The 18,625-nt window shown below is 44.7% G+C and overlaps 1 protein-coding gene across 1 annotated transcript in view; it reads right to left on the bottom strand.

Annotated features, from left to right (window-relative positions):
* TTC23L (tetratricopeptide repeat domain 23 like) overlaps nucleotides 1-18,078 on the bottom strand; it is a 55,617-nt gene extending 37,539 nt beyond the window's left edge. The window contains exons 1-5 of the mRNA XM_073802049.1: nucleotides 17,905-18,078; nucleotides 16,770-16,844; nucleotides 12,687-12,894; nucleotides 8,513-8,636; nucleotides 750-906 (exon numbers count right to left, since the gene is read on the bottom strand). Coding sequence (XP_073658150.1) covers nucleotides 750-906; nucleotides 8,513-8,636; nucleotides 12,687-12,894; nucleotides 16,770-16,837 — 557 coding nt within the window. The 5' untranslated portion in view covers nucleotides 16,838-16,844; nucleotides 17,905-18,078. The remainder of the gene's footprint in view (nucleotides 1-749; nucleotides 907-8,512; nucleotides 8,637-12,686; nucleotides 12,895-16,769; nucleotides 16,845-17,904) is intronic.
* Between the last annotated feature and the right edge of the window lie 547 nt (nucleotides 18,079-18,625).

Raw genomic sequence — 18,625 nt, 5'->3', positions numbered from 1 at the left:
TATTCATGAACATGAAAGACCCTGAACAGTTTTCAAGTGGAGATGGTACCAAAAGGAGCTGTCAAAATCACAAGCTTTTTGAGGAGAGGCATATATAACAGCTCCCCTCTGGAAATATGGAGAACTCTTTCTTTTGTCTATTTTGCTTGGCCTCTGGTTTCATGGGCAGTGTTCTCAACGGCATTTCAGAAAAACTAAAATGATCATGTGTACATTAAATCAGAGGTTTTGGGCTGTATGTTACAATCACCTGGGGCTTTTAAAAATCTCCATGAACAGATGCTCCCCAGGCCTACTAAATCAAACTCTCTGCGGTGGGACCCAAATAGCAATCATTCTGAAAGCTCCCCCAGGGGATTACAACGTGCAGCCTACTTTGACAAACAGTGCTTTAAATTACCATTCATTTTCTGTCTTCCTACATGGCCACCACCGCTATCACCTGCGTCCTCATTGCTAACACTGTCTTGAGTGCTCTGAGGAGCGGGACAGGCTCCAAAAGCTTTCAGCTGGCCAGGGGATGTGTCCCCAGTGACAACCCTCCCATGGCTTAACTCAGAGCTCATATGACTAGACACAGGAGGAACATTCGTACTTTCTAGATGGACAGCAGAGGCTTGTGGAAGACCTGGATGCCAGAATGGAGCTACGAGGCCTTGGTTTCACCTCTTACCCTGTGCGAGACGACCCATGTGGCATGCGTGGCCCCTGGCCCTGATCTCCAGACCCCGCTGGGAAGGGAAGGATATCAACTCTGTAGGAGCCAGGCCACCCCCAGAGTGTAGTAGAGCATGACCAGAGTTTCCAGGATTTCCTTTCTCTCCTTGTCTGAGGTCGTGTTTCCCTTCCAGGTCAGCAGTGTGTTCTTGGCAGACTCGGCATGTTTCTTGGCCTGAGCTGGGAGACCTGGGGAAGTTTGAGGGTGGATGGCAAGATGAGAAACATTAAAAAGGTTTTTCAGTCAAAGACATTCCTGGGAGGGGGAAGGAGGGCATTGTGGTTGTCATCTGGCCTTTAGTATTGGTTCCCCAGATTGGCAGTGCAGTAGAATCATCTGGAACGCTTGTGAAGAATACAGGTTCCTGGCTCCCCCCATCCTGCCCCTCACCCCAGACGTACTGAGTTGGAATCTCTAGAGGAATAGTGTCCAAGACTCTATATGTTGAATTAACTCCACAAATGCTTCTTATGCAGCCATCCTGGCATTCGTCTACGGACTCGGTTTGGAAATCACTGATGGAGTCAGGAGTGGAAGCTGAGTATCACATTCCCAGTCCACTGCTAATGCCATGTGACCTTTTCAATCCACAACGCTTCTCCATCCTCCAAATGCAAAATGACAACAAAATTATAGAAGCTGCCCTTTTACCAAACACATGGAGATAGTCCAGGAATGAACTAGGCTATGCCACAGACTGCTTTGCTTCATTCGAGCTTTCTGGAAAAGGCATTCTATAAAGTCAAAGGGCTTATGAATACAATTACTTCCATCTGGGGATTTTTTTTTCAATCCAAGATGAAGCTGGTATTCCGGGCACTTACTTGAACTATTAGTCCAGTTAACAGAGGGAGACTTAGGAGTATTCAGTTTACAGAACTATCTCCTCATCTTCTAGCCTAGCTCATGTCTAGTGATCCCTGATGGGAAAGGGAAACTCTGGAGAAAAGAGAAAAGCCAGCAGAGAACACATAGGGGTTCTCCTCCACCCTACTGAGGACTGCCATGGCTGCTTCAGCTCTCCTCTTGGCAGCCCCCAGGGTCTGAAAAACATATTCACCCCTGCCACTGTGGGGAGGCGCACTGTACCTCTGATGCTCCGCTCACACCTCAGCCCTCAGTTTGCCCTCCGTTTGGCCCTTGGAGCCCGCTTTCACAGTATGGGTGCAGTCAGTGGCAACAGAGATAATTTGAAAGGACTTGCATTTGATGCCTGCAGCCCTCATATGTTCCAGATGTGCAGGTCCTTAGTGAATTGCAGCAATGGGAACACAGTTTCTCTGGAAGAGTCCTAAAAGTGACCCAGAAGCTGAGAAGTCTTTGTAGAACACTCGGAGATGCCTGTTCTGTAGGTCTCAACTGAAAAGAAAACTGGACTCTGTGGTGAAAGAGAGGGCTGCATCTCAAGTTACCAGATGACAGTGGTCCTCAACTTGCATGGCGCGTCATAAGCACCCTGTCAAAATGCAGATTCCTGGGCCTCCCATAGTTACGGTTCACAAGTTCTAAGGTGAGAACCAAGGATTCAGATTTACAACAACTATCTTAGGTGATACTGATGTAGGCTGTCTGAGGACCACATTTGGAGAAACAGTGAGTTAGTAAAGCCTTTATACAGGAAGTGGGACTCATCTCCTTTCTGAAGAGTAGGTAGTGTTTTGGCTGATGGAGAAGAACGAGAACGGGTTTCCACTTGGAGTAAACAGCCTGAGGCCATAAAGACAGAATAAGCGTGTGTGTGTGTGTGTGTGTGTGTGTGTGTGTGTGTGCGCGTGCACGCACGAGCACACTCGTGCACACGTGCACCGGTGGGGTGGGGTCGGGGGGTACTGTAGTATTAGGGAAGGCTGTAAGAAGACCAGTCTGCCTGAAGGGAGGTTTAAGTTGAAAGACACATAACGTATGAATTGGATGGAGAAAATGGAGTCTTGGGTGCCAAGTTGAGGAAGCTGGACTTGATCTGCTAGGTAACAGGGAGTCTTCATAGGTCTTGAGAAGGCAGCAGCGACAGAAAACTCTGCCAGGGAATCAGGCCAAGACACCAAAGTAGGAAACCGAGAGTCTTTTTATCAAATAGATTACTTTCCACAACCATTTGGGCCCTTGGGAGCGTGTCAATAAGGAGTGCAGGAACCACATTTAGACGCTTCCCTGGGTCCACAGGAGGGAGAAAAGTGAAACTGGATGAGCTATTGAAAACCACCCCCAAATCAGCACAACATTGCTTCTGGGCTCCTAAACAGAAAACAAATCCTAAAGTTGCTCTGAGGCTTTGCAAGGCTGCCCCCTCAGATCCACACCCCAGCCCCAGGGGTCCAGTGCTGGCTGTGAATCCCCAAGAGGAACCCTTTTCCTCTCAACTCAGCAGCTAATTGATTATATAGTTCCCTGTCTCCCCTTCACCATGCCCTGCACTGCGGTCCTTCTAATGAAAAAGCTGAGCTGGTAACCAATGGACTAAAGTAAACTGAACTAGGATCTCGATTTAACACAGCTCATTCAACTTTAAAATCATCCCTAAAGAAAAAAATGACTCCTTTACTCTTCCCAGAATCCACTCTGGTCTCCAAAGTGGAGTGCGTGTACCCCTATGGGTATGCAAGATGACATAAGGATGTGGGGAAAAAATTAAAATTTCTCTGCTTTTAAAAACAATCTTTTTTGTTTTCTATTTTTATGAATATAATATTACATAATATTTAATACTATTGTACATAGTTTATAATAAATACATATTTATGGAGAGTGCTCAAAACATTTTCTGTGAAAAGACAGCTAATTCTCAAGAGTTTAGAGACCACTGCTCTAGACGAATGCTTTCTAAAGTTTTCAAGTATGAAAAAGCTCCTTTTTCATTAAAAAAATCTGTGATAATATTTTTATAGCATTTCCTACATGAGAAAATTCAGGATGACAAAGTATGAAGAGTCAGAATCTAATATTCTGAAATGCATTTGCTTTTTACTAATTGCAAGAACACCCTCTTTTATGTAAAAATAATGCTCTGCATATATGTGTCTGTGTAAGACTCATTTCCTCTCTCTCTAGAGGATGCTCACAGATTGGTGACCTTGTTCCCTAACTCCAAGTCCCACCTCCCGGAATCCGATGTCTGTTCCAAGACCGCGTCATTTTCCTTTACTTGCCCTCCCCAGCCAGGGACACCAGCCTTCTCCCTGCACCAACAGGGCAGCAACTATAGAAGTAAAAATCAGGGTGGCAGCAAGACCTGCTTCTGGAGCCTGAGATTCAGAAATCACAAGGGCATATTAATGAACTGGAAAAGCGGTCCAGAGATTGTCCACCAAATGTATCGATCATTTTGCTTTAGTTTGGGGTAAGATTCCACCACTGATTTCTGTTACTCTGACTCAGGCCACAGAGAATCTTCTCGGAGCTACTCAGTCTTTGGAGGCTGCTGCTGTCACCTTTGACCATCACCTATATTTAAGAAGTTCTCGTGGTACAGTGATTAAGACAGCAGGGTCTTAGGGCCAGACTTCCAGGTACAGAAGTTGGCTCAGCCACTTACTACTTGAATGAGTTACTTAATCTATCTGTACTTCAGTTTATTCACCTATAAGATGGCAATGAAAATACCTCCCACCTCGTACGGTTGTTGCAAGGATTAATTTAATTAATTTATGAAAAAGGATTAAATAGTGCCTGACACAGGAATGAAATGAGCTTAAATAAATATTACCTGTTATCATCATCATTACTACCAGGGTCCATTCCCCTTAAGCAATTGATTATACTTGTCTTTATGTACTCTGGACATTCTTCATAAAGCTGCTTACAGAATCTCTATAAAAGGCTCCTTCTCAAACGCACACTCACTTCAGATAGGTACCAGGCTTCCTGCAGGTCAGACCAACTGCTCTTTATCATTCCCTGTTGTTCCTGTACCAGCTTTTTTACCAACTAGACAGAGAAGGTAGGGTTCATGACTTATGCATCTTTTTCGAGATTTCTGCAACACTTAGAGCCCCAGATACCTGGAAGGTTCCCAGTAATAACAGGCTAACAAATTAATTCATTGCTTCATTAATAATAGGCAAAACACCAGGAAACTGCTTGCCCATGTTACTGTCTTCTCCTTCCTGAACACATGGAAACAGTGGTCACAAGGTGACCAGTCACCTCCACCTGCCCTTTTCTCAACCACTGAAGCCCTAGGCTCGGGAGGGTTCTCGCCAGGTCAGCTGGTGACAGAGTTCCACTTCTAGTGTCCCTTACCCTGTTTCACCAACCATCAGTCTTTTACACTCTCTGCTTCGCAAAGGCCTCGCGTTTTTTTGTTATTGACTCCTGAACCCCGCTGCATCGATTGCTCCATTTTTTAAAACCTTCAAACTCTCTATCTGGCTCCTTCTTCACTGCCTAAAATGTTCCCAGGTCGCCTCCTCTTATAAAATTAGCTTCAAATGACCTTTCTGCCTTCCCTAGCTACCCTCCTGTTCCCCCTCATCCCTTTCACTATGCAGGACGTGGCATACACAGCCTAGGCTACCGGCCCACGCCTTCCCCTCATCCCTGGGATCTGGCATCTGCTCCAACCCTTCTGCAGAAGTGGTTCTCGTGAGGTCCCCAAGGGCCTCTTACTGAGTAAGTGCAGTCGCAGTTTCTTGTATCCCCATCTCATGGCAGCATCAGACACCTAGGCTGCTTGGCTTCTCCTCTTGGCTCCCAAGGCACTGCTCTAACTCAGCTCTCCTTGATAAACCTTCTCTATTGGACTCTTTGCTCACTCTACCAGGGTCCTCTGTTCCCTTCCATTAATATGTCCATTCTCCAAGGGTCTGTCTTTCCATTTCTTCCTTTTCTTCTCTCTCCTCTCAGAAGTTTTATCAACTCCTATAACGTCAACCTCGGCCTTCATGCTTATAATTTTCCATTTCCCCTCCCTAGTTCTGGTCTCAAATATTCTTCCATGCTTACGATTCCCCTTCTCTCCTCCCCAGTTCTGGTCCCAACTTTCCAGCACCTAGTAAAAATATACTTGTGGATTTCTCCGTTGTAATTCAAAATCAATATATCAAAAACCAGACCCGCCATTCCTCTCCCACTTCGCTTCCTTTCCTGACCGGCTTATCTCTGATGATGGCATCTTGAGGGGCCTGAAACTTCATGGTCATCTTGGGGCCTCACTTTTCCTCAACCCCAAATCCAATGCCATGTCCTGCCAATTCTTCCTTCACAGCCCTTTTTTAACTATCATTTTTGAATAGGTAATACATTCCCACGGTTCAAAAGTTAAACTTATAGGAAAAGGTAAAGATTGAGAGGTCTCACTTCAAATTCTATTCCCTTTCACAAGCAGCCTCTAGGTAACTTTCGTTTCTTTCTTGTGTTTCCTTCAGTGTTTCTTGATGTGAATATAAGCACATATTCTCATTTCTCTCCCCTCCTTCTTACCTGAAAAGAGGTATGTTACAAACACGGTCCTGCATTGTGCGTTCTCTGTTGCCTAAAGATGTATCCAGGAGATCTTTCCCTAGTGGTAGGTAAGCCCTTTCTAAGGCTGTATGTACCACATAGTGTATATTAGTCCTTCAGTGATGAGTATACTTGGTTGTTTCCAATCTTCTACTATCATAAACAATGCTGCAAAGAATAATATCATCCATTTAAGTGTGTATTCAGGAAAGAGTCCCAAAAGTGGGATTTCTGGCTTAAAAGGTAAAGGCATCTGTCCTTCATAGACTCTTAAATCCTTACCTTCTCACTCGTGCCCCCTGTCACCAGCCTGGTTTTACACCTAGAGGTAAACAGCTGGATGAGATAGCTTCCATTCTAGCTATCATTGCTAGACTGACCTTTCCAAAAGCACACTTTGATTTATTCATCCCCCTGCTGGAAAATCTCTAATAGTCCTCCTTGTCTACCAAATAAATGACTAATTCCTCAGCCTGCCCAAAGCGCCCTCCTTTCCAGGTTCATCTGAGTGGTCCTTACCGTATCTAGCCAGCGCTGCTGATTACTTTCTAAACACACGCTGCACTTTCCCACCTCCATGCGTCTGCCAGGCCTTGTTCTTCATCAGAAATGCCCACCCCTTCTTCTGCCTACCCAACCCTACTCATTGTTAAAGGGCCTTCTTGAATGGTACCTCTTCCTGAATCTATCACTTACTACCTTCAGTCAGAAATGATTTCACCCAGCGCCCCCAAAGCCCTGCATTTAAACCAGTCCCACGGCCTTCTGGTGCCTTCCGGTGCCTTCCGGTGCCTTCTACCGCAGTTGTCTGTGGGTAGCTCACCTTCCATACGAGGTTGTAAGTTCTCTGAAGGCAACGACTGTGCCTTTTGCCCCTTATAGTTCCCAGAGCCCTCGTCCAAGAATTTCACATATACAAGTGTCTCATTAAATACTTACTGGAAGACCATTTATCGAGAGAAATCAGCCTTCTGGCTTGACGCCCTTCCCCCATTGCTGGAAAAGGCTCCCAGGGAAATGAGGCAGGCAGGTCTGCCGGCCATAAAGCACGCGCATGTGCAGCAAGGCGCGAGCACACACAGACGCATACGTCCCGCCCGCACGGGAGCCTGGCTCATAAATTCTGTCCATTTTGCAGCAGTTACAGGATTAATGACAACAAAACTAAGTGGAATTCAGCAAGCACTTCATCCCTCTTGAAGGTCTGTGATTTTTCAAAGCTTTCGTTGTTTTATTTGAAGGACCACAGACTTCAAAAAAAGTTAAAGTGAAGAAACTGGGTAAGGCCTATACCTGAAATAAGAGACCCTAGGCTATTCTCAAGGTACGGCCATAATCAAAACCTATTCTAGAAAAACTCTAGGCTAGGCCTCAGAAAGTCTGGGTTCAAGACTGAGTGCTGTTATATTATGTGGGCATTTCAGCTAATCAGGAAGTTGTTTTTCCCATCTAGAAAAAACAAACACACAAAAAGACCTTCTTTTACAGGAAAACTTTTTCCCCTCCAACCTACTACTCAAATGTGGTTCTCCATTCATGCGGCAGGAAGAACTGTGAATTAGGGAAAAGAGGGTGGTGCTCCCACCATCTTTTGTAATATAACCTGTTTACCTGTCTTGAGTTAGTCTGGAATCTAACTGGAAAAGCAAAACTCAAAGTCTACTGTGGCTATTCATAGAAAGGGTTGATTTCAGAAGATGAAGGCCAACCTCCTTCCACAGACCTACCATAGTAATCTCTCTAAAGAAAGGGAGGCCGTGTCTGCCTGCCCTCGGTTCAGACAAACATCCCCCGCAAACGCTTCTGGTACTTTCCTCTCAGGTTCAAGCTGCCATCACCTCAGGTCAGAATTTCAAAAATAGTTACCTAAGTTGTCTCCCTGAATCTGGGCTCTCCCAGGGCCCAAGGAGTATACTTGTTGGTGCCAAACCAAGTGTCAATGACTTGCCAACTGAAAATTCCATGGGTCTGTCTTCGGCCTTCACCTCATTTGACCTCTCTCTGCCATCTGACTCTGCTGAAACCACACTGCACTTCCTTTTGAAGCCCCTTCTCCGCCCTTGGCTTCCATGACTTGGCCCCTCCTGATTCTATTTCCTTGCTGGCTCCGCTTCCGCTACCCAATCCTAACGCTCTTGTCCTCCAGGCTTCTGTCCTCTGCTTTCCTTCCCTCATTATTACCTTTACGATCCCTGTCACACTGCCCGCCTCATCCATGGACTTCCCCGCTTCCTGACAAGGTGTGAGTTGGGGACAGGATGGACCCTCCCCTGGGCAACACCCCCCCCCCGACTGTGGTTCTGTGTGGGCTCAGTGTGGCTGGCTCCCCCAGACCCAGCCGGGGAAATCGAGTACCTCTCAGTGTCACGTAGCCATAAGCCAGGGTGGCCAAAGCCTGTGCACATTTCCAGGGTTCTTCCCCAAAAATAATCCGAGAAAGGATGACACAGCGAATCAGCTCCTCATTTGCTTGGGTATTCTGCAGAGAGCAAACAAGTCATTACACTTTGTGGAAAGGAGGAAAATCTCCAGCCTGTATCTTATCACTGGATTGCAGGACTGCGTCCACTGTCAACTTTTTCTCTCCTCCCCCCCTTCCCAGCCCACAGCCAATCCATCAAGCCCTCTTGGCTCCACCCTATTCCTAAGTTCTAACGCTACACACGTCTCATTTCTGCCACGTGTACCTAGTCCAAGCCACCCTCATCTTTGACCTGGGTGAACACAGCCCCTCTTAATTGCCTCCACTCTTGCCCCCCATAGTCTACTTTCTACATCATAGCCAGAGTGACTTCTTTTAACCTCTTATTGTGAAAAACTTTAACAGTATACAAAAAGAGCATGGAGAACGAGTCAGCTTCATCGCTCACAGCCAATCTGGTTTCATACCTATGCTCCTCAAGCATCCGCCCTCTCCCTCTACGATTTTGAAGCAAAGCAAAGATATTAAATCATTTCATATTTTATAAGTATTTCCAAAAGATACAGACTTAGAAATATAACCACAAAATCATTATCTCACCAAAATATTAATAATGATTCCTATCAAATATCTAGTCTCATAAACCTAATAATTACCTCATAAAGCTAACATTTCTTTTACAGTTTAATTGTCCATACACTGAGATCAGTCTCATGAGTCTCTTTTCATCAATGGGTTCCACCTCCATTTCTAATTCTTTTCATTGCAAATTATTTATTGAAGAAACTGAGTTATTTGGTTTATAGTGTTTCCCAAAAATGGAAATTTGGTTGAATCTTTATGGTGTCACTCAACATGTCCTTCCAGTCTCCATTCTGCCTTTATATTGGTGGTTGATTTAGAAGTTTGGTTACCTTTAGCTTTTTTTTTTTAAGCAAAACTACTTCATATGTTCTACCATCAGAAGACACCTAACCTTGGGTTGTCTCTTTCTGCTAAAAGCACAACTACATGAATTAATCTATAAAAGATTATAAAACGCTGATATCCCAATTCTATCATTCCCTCTTCATATGTTAGGTGGAATAACTTTATAAAAAGAAATCTCCTCTCATCTCCTTCTTAGTTACCCAATAGTACAGTTCGTATCAGAAGGACAGGATACATGATTTAATCATTCTCTTTATTTATCAGCTTTCCAAATAATGAGTTCATTCACTAGCATCCTCCAATGGTGACCAAATAGCTAGTTATTTATCATTCTTCTTCTTCTTATTATTATTATTATAATAAACATATCTTGATTTTTAAACAAATCTGATGTTCCTGAACATAGCAAACTAATTTCTAACTTGGGGCTTGTACACCTGTTGTCCCCCCAGCTTAGGACACTCTCACACATCGTTACCCTCTTCTCTCATTTTCATTGCCTTCACCTCAGAGAAGCCTTCCTTGGCCACCTTATCTAAAACAGACTCTCACCCCATCACTTACTATCCCATTGCCTATTTGATTTTTTTCTTCATGGCACTCTCTCTGATATTGCAGTAACTATTATTTTGTTTGTCTATGATCTGTCTCCCCAAATAAAAAATAAGTTCCTCAAGAACAGTTTATTCCTGGGGCTTCCCTGGTGGCGCAGTGGTTAAGAATCTGCCCACCAATGCAAGGGACACAGGTTCGAGCCCTGGTCCGGGAAGATCCCACATGCCGCGGAGCAACGAAGCCTGTGCACCACAGCTACTGAGCCTGCGCTCTAGAGCCCGCGTGCCACAACTACTGAGCCCACGTGCCACAACTACTGAAGCCCACGTGCCTAGAGCCCGTGCTCCACAACAAGAGAAGCCACCGCAATGAGAAGCCTGCACACCACAACAGAGAGTAGCCCCCGCTCGCCACAGCAATGAAGACCCAACACAGCCAAAAATAAATAAATAAATTTATAAATTTAATAAATAAATGAAAGAACAGTTTATTTCTCATGTTCACTGCTGTATGCTCCATGCAGAGAGGAGGCGCACATTCAGTATTTGCTGAATAAATCATCTCTCGATTGGCAAAGATAAGTATGAGGCGGGGAGAGAGCCCCTGGCTCTGTAGAACTGACAGGTAGAGCTCTCTAAGAAATCAGAGAACTGCACCTTCAGGTCACAGATGTCAGTAACTCTACAAACACAAGTCATCGACTGGCTGCGCTAACTGACAGAGTCAGGCATTCATTTCCCAGTGAGGTGAAAACGGCACTTCAAGGACTCAAAAACCTGGAGTTTCAACCCTCTGTTTACTGACTGTGATGTTTGGGGCAAGATCACCCTGAGTCCCAGCTTCCTTTTCTATCTGGAAATCTATACCATCTACCTCATGGGGTTACTGTAGGGAAAGTGAGTCAACATCAAAGTGATCCAAATCTGTTACGTGTTATCTGCATGTAACCATTTACAGAGTAACACACAGACAGAGTGGTCCAAGGACTGCTCCCTTCCGATCCCCATGATTCCCGTCCCCCCACCCCATCTCCTTCCTACCCTGATGCTTCACCCCTCCCAGCTCATACACACAGACGCAAACAGTGTTAGAGCGACATTTCCCCTCGTGTTTTAGAAACATCCATTCAGTCAGAATTTTTGAGAGTTCTGCACGGGCTGAACGCACAGTAAATACTAACTTCTATTCTGAGGGAGAAGCATAACATCATGAAAAATCACTGGAATGAGAGTCCAAAGCCTTGAGTTCTGTCCTGGCTCTGGACATTCTGTATTCATTCATCCCCACACTTCCCGCCCTGGGGAAACTGAGACAACCAGTATGGGCTCTAGAGGTCAATCCAGGGCTGCTGCTCCTGCCACCAATATTCCTGTCCTTCAGGGCTGCAAGCGCTGAGCTGGGCTAGATATAACTCCTAAATCTAAATCTTTGTCATTAACCAAACTGGTCAAGGAGCTGTCAAGTCTTTTTTTTTTTTTTTAATATTTATTTATTTGGTTGTGCTGGGTCTTAGTTGCGGCAGGCGGGTTCCTTAGTTGTGGCTTGTGAACTCTTAGTTGCAGCACGCATGTGGGATCTAGTTCCCAGACCAGGGATCAAACCCGGACCCCCTGCATTGGGAGTCTTAACCACTGCGCCACCAGGGAAGTCCCAAGGAGCTGTCAAGTCTTAAGAGCCCACACTTGCGTTCCACAGCAGTTGGTACTTGTCTTTCTAGAAGTGATCACTCTAGCCTGGGTTTATGAAATACTATTGGATCCAGGTCAGGATGAAGGTCCTTTGCAAGTTTCTGGGTACTTTACAGAGGTAACTTTATATTATAAATACATCCATCTAGGGAAGTATCAGCTTCTATCATCTCCCTCTGAAGTGCTTCTCAGCCTTTCCTAAGCCATCTGCAGAGTTTTTTTTTTTCACACATGTACGTTAAGATCATTTTTTCCTTTAGCCAGGAATGGCCAGGAAGTCAGTAAGTCAGCACATGAACTCCTTTGTTGATAAGTAATGCTCTGGGAGCAGGTCGGTGCCTGTGTGTTAATCGTGAGGGTCACTGACATGCTTTCTCGGGTTCCCGCATTTTGAACACTCTTGCTAAACGCTTGCTCTGAGGTCCTAGTTCCCAAGTCCTTGCTTTGCTCTTGAAAATGGATACCTACACTCTCTGACCCCTGCTGCTACCGCCCACTTCCAGTCCTTTGGTTTGCTTATGATTCCACTGTAACCACAGGCATCTCACCGTATCCTTGCCAGGCCTGAGCCTAGACTCTGCCTGGCTACCCTTGTTCTCAGCCTCCTGCCTCACTATCCTGGCCTTCTTGTTACCCAAAAGATATTATTCTGAAACCTTTCAGGAGAAATCAAAAGATGATTTTTTAATTAACGTAATCAAATAGCAACAGGAAGAAGCAAACAATTTGTAGTTTAAAGCTAGGAGCACAAACACTCCAAGGAGGTAGGCACAGTGACCCACGTGGAGCCCGAAGGCGGGCTGGCTACCGACTATGCTCTGCTTTCTTTTCTTCCACTTATAGAGAAATATAACACCTTCCTCTACTTCATGTCCTTCGATCTGCAATTAAGGAAGAACTTCTCTAGTCATGGACGTATTTTTAAATGGAAAACCCAGTGAGTTTTTTGTTTTATTATCATTTTTCCCTTACTCAGCTGAGCTACTTTCTTCTGGGATTGGGCTGGTTTCTCTCTGGGAAGAGACATACGGTCTACGGCCTTCTCCTCCTTGGCTTTAGCATCTTGTTCGCTCTCTCCAGACCCACTAGTGGGATACAACTCATCTCTTTGCTGATGCTCTGGGATCTTGGTTTGCTGTGACCTGTGGGTACCAGGGAGGGACACAGAGTCAGGTTTAACCCTGCATATCTCAAACAAGGCAGCACTGAAGGACAGAGCCCTCCCAGCTGGGGGCTAGGAATATGATCTCTGAAATAAACCTGTAGAGTAAAGCTAGGTGGTGAACTCACGTCACCTGAAAAGCCAAGAATTAGAACGGCAATGTAGTGGTTCCAATCAGATTTAGGGAACCTCCCACCTACGGCAGAGTCGCAGCCCTGCTGCTTACCAACCACATGACCCTAAGTAAGTTACTGGTTTGCTTCACTGTAAAATGAAGTCAATATGAATACCCACCTGATGAGGTTATGGGATTAAATCAGATAATACTCATAAATCACTTAGCCTGCTATTTAGTAAGTGCTCTTTTAACATTAGGTATTCTTATTTTATGAGCTCCATGACGTGAGGATGTTGAATTGGAAGATCTCCAAGAGCCTTGATGTTCTAAAATTCTGATCCAAACCAGGGGGGAAAATGGACATAATGAAATAAGGTAAAGGGAACTAACACTTTGAGGTCAGAACTTCATGTGTCTTCTTTCATATTTCTTAAAAGCTTCAACATAAATAGTAACTAAAGAGGATGTGGTCCCACCAAGGAGAGAGGAGAGAACCCACACTGGGTCAAGTGCAGATTCAGAAGAGAAATGACCTTCTCAATTATGTTAGAAAAAACAAAACAAAAAAACAAACGTGTTTGAGAAAGAGCTGAGTGGGTTGAAAATCTCCCTCTTCCCCAGCACCCCCTGCCCACCCCCTTACACACACACACACACACACACACACACACACACACACACACACACCCCATGCAGATCTCAGACTATGATGTTGAATGTAATTATGAATGGGTAATTGGTACGATAAAGATAAAAGCCCAAAGAGTTAATCTTACATAACAAAAAAGATAACCATATCCTAACTCTACCAGAGACATCATAAAGTGATCCAGAAGAAATAGAATTCTAAGATATTAAGAGCAACAACAGAAATTTTAATTATTAGTAAGTTCCCCCAAAGGAATCACCTTTGTATTCACGATAGCTTTTAAAAGTTCAACCATAGTATAGTTTTTAAAACAAAATTTATCTTCCTTTTCCACTGATTAGATAAGTAATGAATTTCCATTGTAAGAAAAACAAAAAGAGGAAAATTTAGAAGGAAAGTAAACGTCAAGCGTAACCTTTTACACCAGGTTCGAATAAATGACATCCTAATACCCATCCAGAGTCCTGTTCTAAATAACCTATGTTTATTTAGGCACGTGGGCAAACCAGGTTATGTGGACAGGACAGCAACGTTTCTTCAGGCCCAAGCCCAGGGCCCAGCAGGACTGCCTTCTGCCCACAAACAGAAGTGTGCTTTCAGAAGACATGCAAATTCAATGGAAAAGCCAGGGAAGGCTGGCGCAGCACTGTAATCAGGAGACAGGTGCTAAACCTGCCTGTTCTCTGCCTAGTGAATTCCGTACTCCTCCTCCAACTCGAATGTCACCTCTGCTGGAAGTCTAGCACTGGAGTAGCAGTAGAAACACCCTCTGCAGGGCTTGCAAAAGTCTTCTCCAACTTCTACTATAGTGCGAATCACGCAACAGTCTCATTTTCAAAATCTGCTTTTGTTTCGGAGTCTTCTTTGCTTCCTAGCCAGTTAACTCCACCAGGGCTGGGGCTGAGTCTCATTTGTTTCTAAGAAACCCTGATACCTGGCTCACAGTAAAAACAAATAATGGCTGGTTAAATAATGAACAAATGAATGGAAAAAGAAAGTGTAAGGCCTTTAGGATACCTGAAAAAGACTGAAGGTGGAGGAAATCTGTGACAAGAGATCATAACTCAAGAAAACTCACGGAAAGAAAGCTCAGTCCCTCAGTAGAAGGCTTCGCGTAGGCTGCATATGTCACCCACCTGAAGCAGAAGTTCAATCTACTGGGGTCACCAAAGAGATTACTAATTTTGGATATTAAAAATTATAAGCGCCAGGGGCTTCCCTGGTGGCGCAGTGGTTAAGAATCTGCCTGCCAATGCAGGGGATAAGCGTTCGAGCCCTGGTCCGGGAAGATCCCATATGCAGCGGAGCAACTAAGCCTGTGCGCCACAACTACTGAGCCTGCGCTCTAGAGCCCACGAGCCACAATTACTGAGCCCATGTGCCACAATTACTGAAGCCCACGTGCCTAGAGCCCGTGCTCCACAACAAGAGAAGCCACTGCAACGAGAAGCCAGCACACCACAAGAGTAGCCCCCACTCGCCGCAACTAGAGGAAGCCCGTGCGCTGCAACGAAGACCCAATGCAGCCAAAAATAAATAAATAAATTTAAATAAATAATTTTTTTAAAAAAAATTATAAGCCCTAAATATTTAAATTTCAGCCTTGAATGAAATTAAGCTGAGACCAAAGGGAGCAAGCTTCAACAGCAGGGCCTCAAAGGAAGTAGAAACATTGAGGTCTTGACAAATGACTTGAGACTGCCAAGCCCTGAACTAGCTTTGAACATTTTGCTATGAAAGGTAAAAAACATGCCTGGAGAATATTGACCAGTTAGATATCTGGAAGGATAGTCAGAATAAAATAATTAGGCCAGTTAAATGAAAGATCTGCTAGGTTTCTAACTTATTCTACATGTTGCCATCATAAATGTGAATTCTGACTAGTAAAATTAAATATGAATTATCTGATTATTTCCAAGATACTCTACTGTAAACTCTACATTTTTAACTTCAATTTTATATTTGTATAACCCTTAACCTTAAGATATTTTATGAGATGGTATAGAATTACACTAATACATTAACTACTAGTCTCATGTGGCTATTAAGCACATGAAATGTGTCTGGTCTGAATTGAGATCTGCTGCAGGTGTAAAACACACACCGAAATTCAAAGACTTAATTGAAGAAAATGTATTTCATGAATTACGTTATGTAATATTTTAGAGATACTGAAATAAATAAATATGGTGTTAAAATTAAATTTACCTGTTTATTTTTATTTTTTAATATGGCTACTTAAAAATTTAATATTACATTTGTGGCTTGCGTTATATTTCTACTTGATAGCACTGGTATAGAGCAATGGTTCTCAACCAAGGGTGATACTGCTCTCAGGGGACATTTGGCAATGTCTGGAGATATCTTGGCTTGTCACAACTGGGACAGTGCTACTGACATCTCATAGGTAGAGACCAGGGATGCTACAATGCACAGGACAGCCCTCACAACAAAGAATAATCAGATCCAAAATGTCAATAGTGTCGAGGTTGAGAAACCCTGGTATAGAGGAGTGGTTAAGGAATGGACTCTGAGTCAGACTGCCCAGTTTGAATAGCATTTACTAGCTGTGTGACTTCGAGCAAATTGCCTAACCTCTCTTTAATTCATATTCCTTACCTAAAAAATGGGGTAATCACAGTACCTCCCTCACAGAGTTTTGGGGGAATTAGTTGCATTAATATGCATAAGTACTCAGAACAGTGCCCGGCACATAGTATTTGCTCAATAAGTATTAGCTGTTATGATGTGAAATTTTTAATTTACTTATTGTCTCTTTATTTCATGAAACAATTTCAATTTCTCATTAATTTTTCTATATTTAATTCTCCATGACTTTACCAATCTTGCTATAAGTAACCTATCTTTATAAAAAAAATTGAAATTTCCCTTAAGTTAGGAAAAAACATTTGTTTTCCATCTTGCACAGGTTGCACAGGTACAAATGGACATTAGAGCAGAACCATTATTAGCATACAACACAGAAGCTCAATCTTCTCTACTATATAATATGCATGCAAAGTTTACCAAGGTTTGCCTTAAGTGGAGGTCCCAACGTTTCAGGCCACTGAGTGAGTATGATACTTACAGATGGAAGCAGAAGTCCCAGTCGGTGTCATTGCTGACAGTCGGGATGCGGATGGAGCTGGCTCGCATCTTCTTCCTACCAAGAATCACATGTGAGGTCAGCTTTGAAAGAAAACGCTTAGAAGTCTGTTCTGTTTTCCCTTTGTTGGATGCTATCGGCTTAAAATGAAACTGCCCAAATACATAACCCATCCTAAATCCACAAATAGACTATACACACACACTCGTGTATGGAGACCGTGGAAAGCAGAAATTAAAGACATTTGCCAAATTAAATCCCTGAATCAAATTTCCTTCCTCTAATTTTTACTTCACATTACCTCCAAAATCCCCTACCTTTTTTACCCCTTAAGCCAACACATTAACAGCTCCTGAATCAACAAAACTATGATCTCCTACTCAAGTCAGATACTGTTTTTGCAGGTAACCCGCTCTCACTACTAACAGTGTATTTGTTGGTTAATTCTTCTCCGTGTCCCTTGGGCCATCTCACTACTTGATAGGTGATCCTAGTTAAGGAGCTAAAACACATGCGTCTGCTTTGGTTGCTGTCATTAGCTGATGGGGGAAATGACTGAAACTCATGGCAAAAAATCTGATTTGTAATTATCTGCTAAATTGAACCCTCATGGCTATCCGTGTCGCTTAAATCAAATCGAACTCGAATGCAGTTATTTATTGAACACTGGTACCCACCAAGTCCCTCCTCATTTCACCCTGCAGAATGTCACTCATTCCCACCTGAGCCCTGAGGAGCTAGCTCTCTGACTCAGACTCCACAACATTCACAATCCAAAGACTAGAAGAGAAGATTCACTAATTTGTCTTTCTCATCTCTACTTTCAAAACTGTGGCCAGGGCGAGGGGTTCTGACGTCTCAACCTCCTCAATTCTGTTCCTGTGCGGTTTCACATGGCCCTGGATTGTAACACCACTATCGCCCCCCTCTCTCAAGTGCAAATCGCTTCCTTATTTTCTGCCGTTGTCTCCCCTTAACTTTGTAAACCTTAACACCACATTCCGAGCAACGTCCGACCTTCCCCTGGCTTCTTTCCTGTGGGCGGTGCCCCGGCCGCAGAGGCTCTAGCCCGAAAAGCGGGCGAGGGCGGCCGAGAGGCAAGCGTGACGCGGCGTACCTGGCCGAAGGCAGAGGAGCCACGGCCCAGAACTAGACTTCCCGGCTCCCTCAGCCTGGCGGCTCGGCTTCCGCCGGCGGCTTCAGTGTACCGGCCTCTTCGGACCTCGTTCAAGGCACCGTTAGCTTGCCTTGCGGAAGAGAGAAGCTCACCTCGCTCTACCTTTCCCGCCCGCCGCCGGAGTTCTGGCTACTGAGACAATGGGGTTACCATGGAAACTGAACGTTGCGGGCGGCGCCCGCGCCTGTAGCCATGGCGACGAGGGGCACTTCCGGCCCAGCGAAATCCCAGGCCATCCACGCAAACCAAGCTGCCGCCGCACCCTTGCCTTAACGGTCCACGCGGGCGAGACTCGGGCGACCTTAGCTTCGTCCCCACACTTCCCTCTGCTGCGGCTGAAAGGTCCACTACTGTTTTGCTTAAAGGGACCTCTCGGCGATAACGACGCCGGAAGAGAAGGTAAATCCCATCGGAGGATGGAAAGGGGCGTCCGGCTCCACGACCTTACCAATTTAAAGCTGCGACGACGTACCGGGCTGTATTCGGCGACACTCTTCGCCCCCGCGTGCCCCTCCGCGCGCCCTGCACCCTCACAGTTGCCCAGCTGTTCGGGTCCTCCGGGCCCGCGAGGAAAGGCTCAGATAGAACTATTGACGGTGCTGGCACCGTATGTGTTGCCACTCCCGGTAAGATTAGAGCTACGCATGGATAAGGGAGCGGA

Source organism: Tursiops truncatus, chromosome 3 (assembly GCF_011762595.2).
Source record: "Tursiops truncatus isolate mTurTru1 chromosome 3, mTurTru1.mat.Y, whole genome shotgun sequence".
In the NCBI taxonomy this organism is placed as follows: Eukaryota; Metazoa; Chordata; class Mammalia; order Artiodactyla; family Delphinidae; genus Tursiops; species Tursiops truncatus.
Note: the sequence above shows the minus strand (reverse complement) of the source record. Positions and strands in the feature narration are given on the sequence as shown.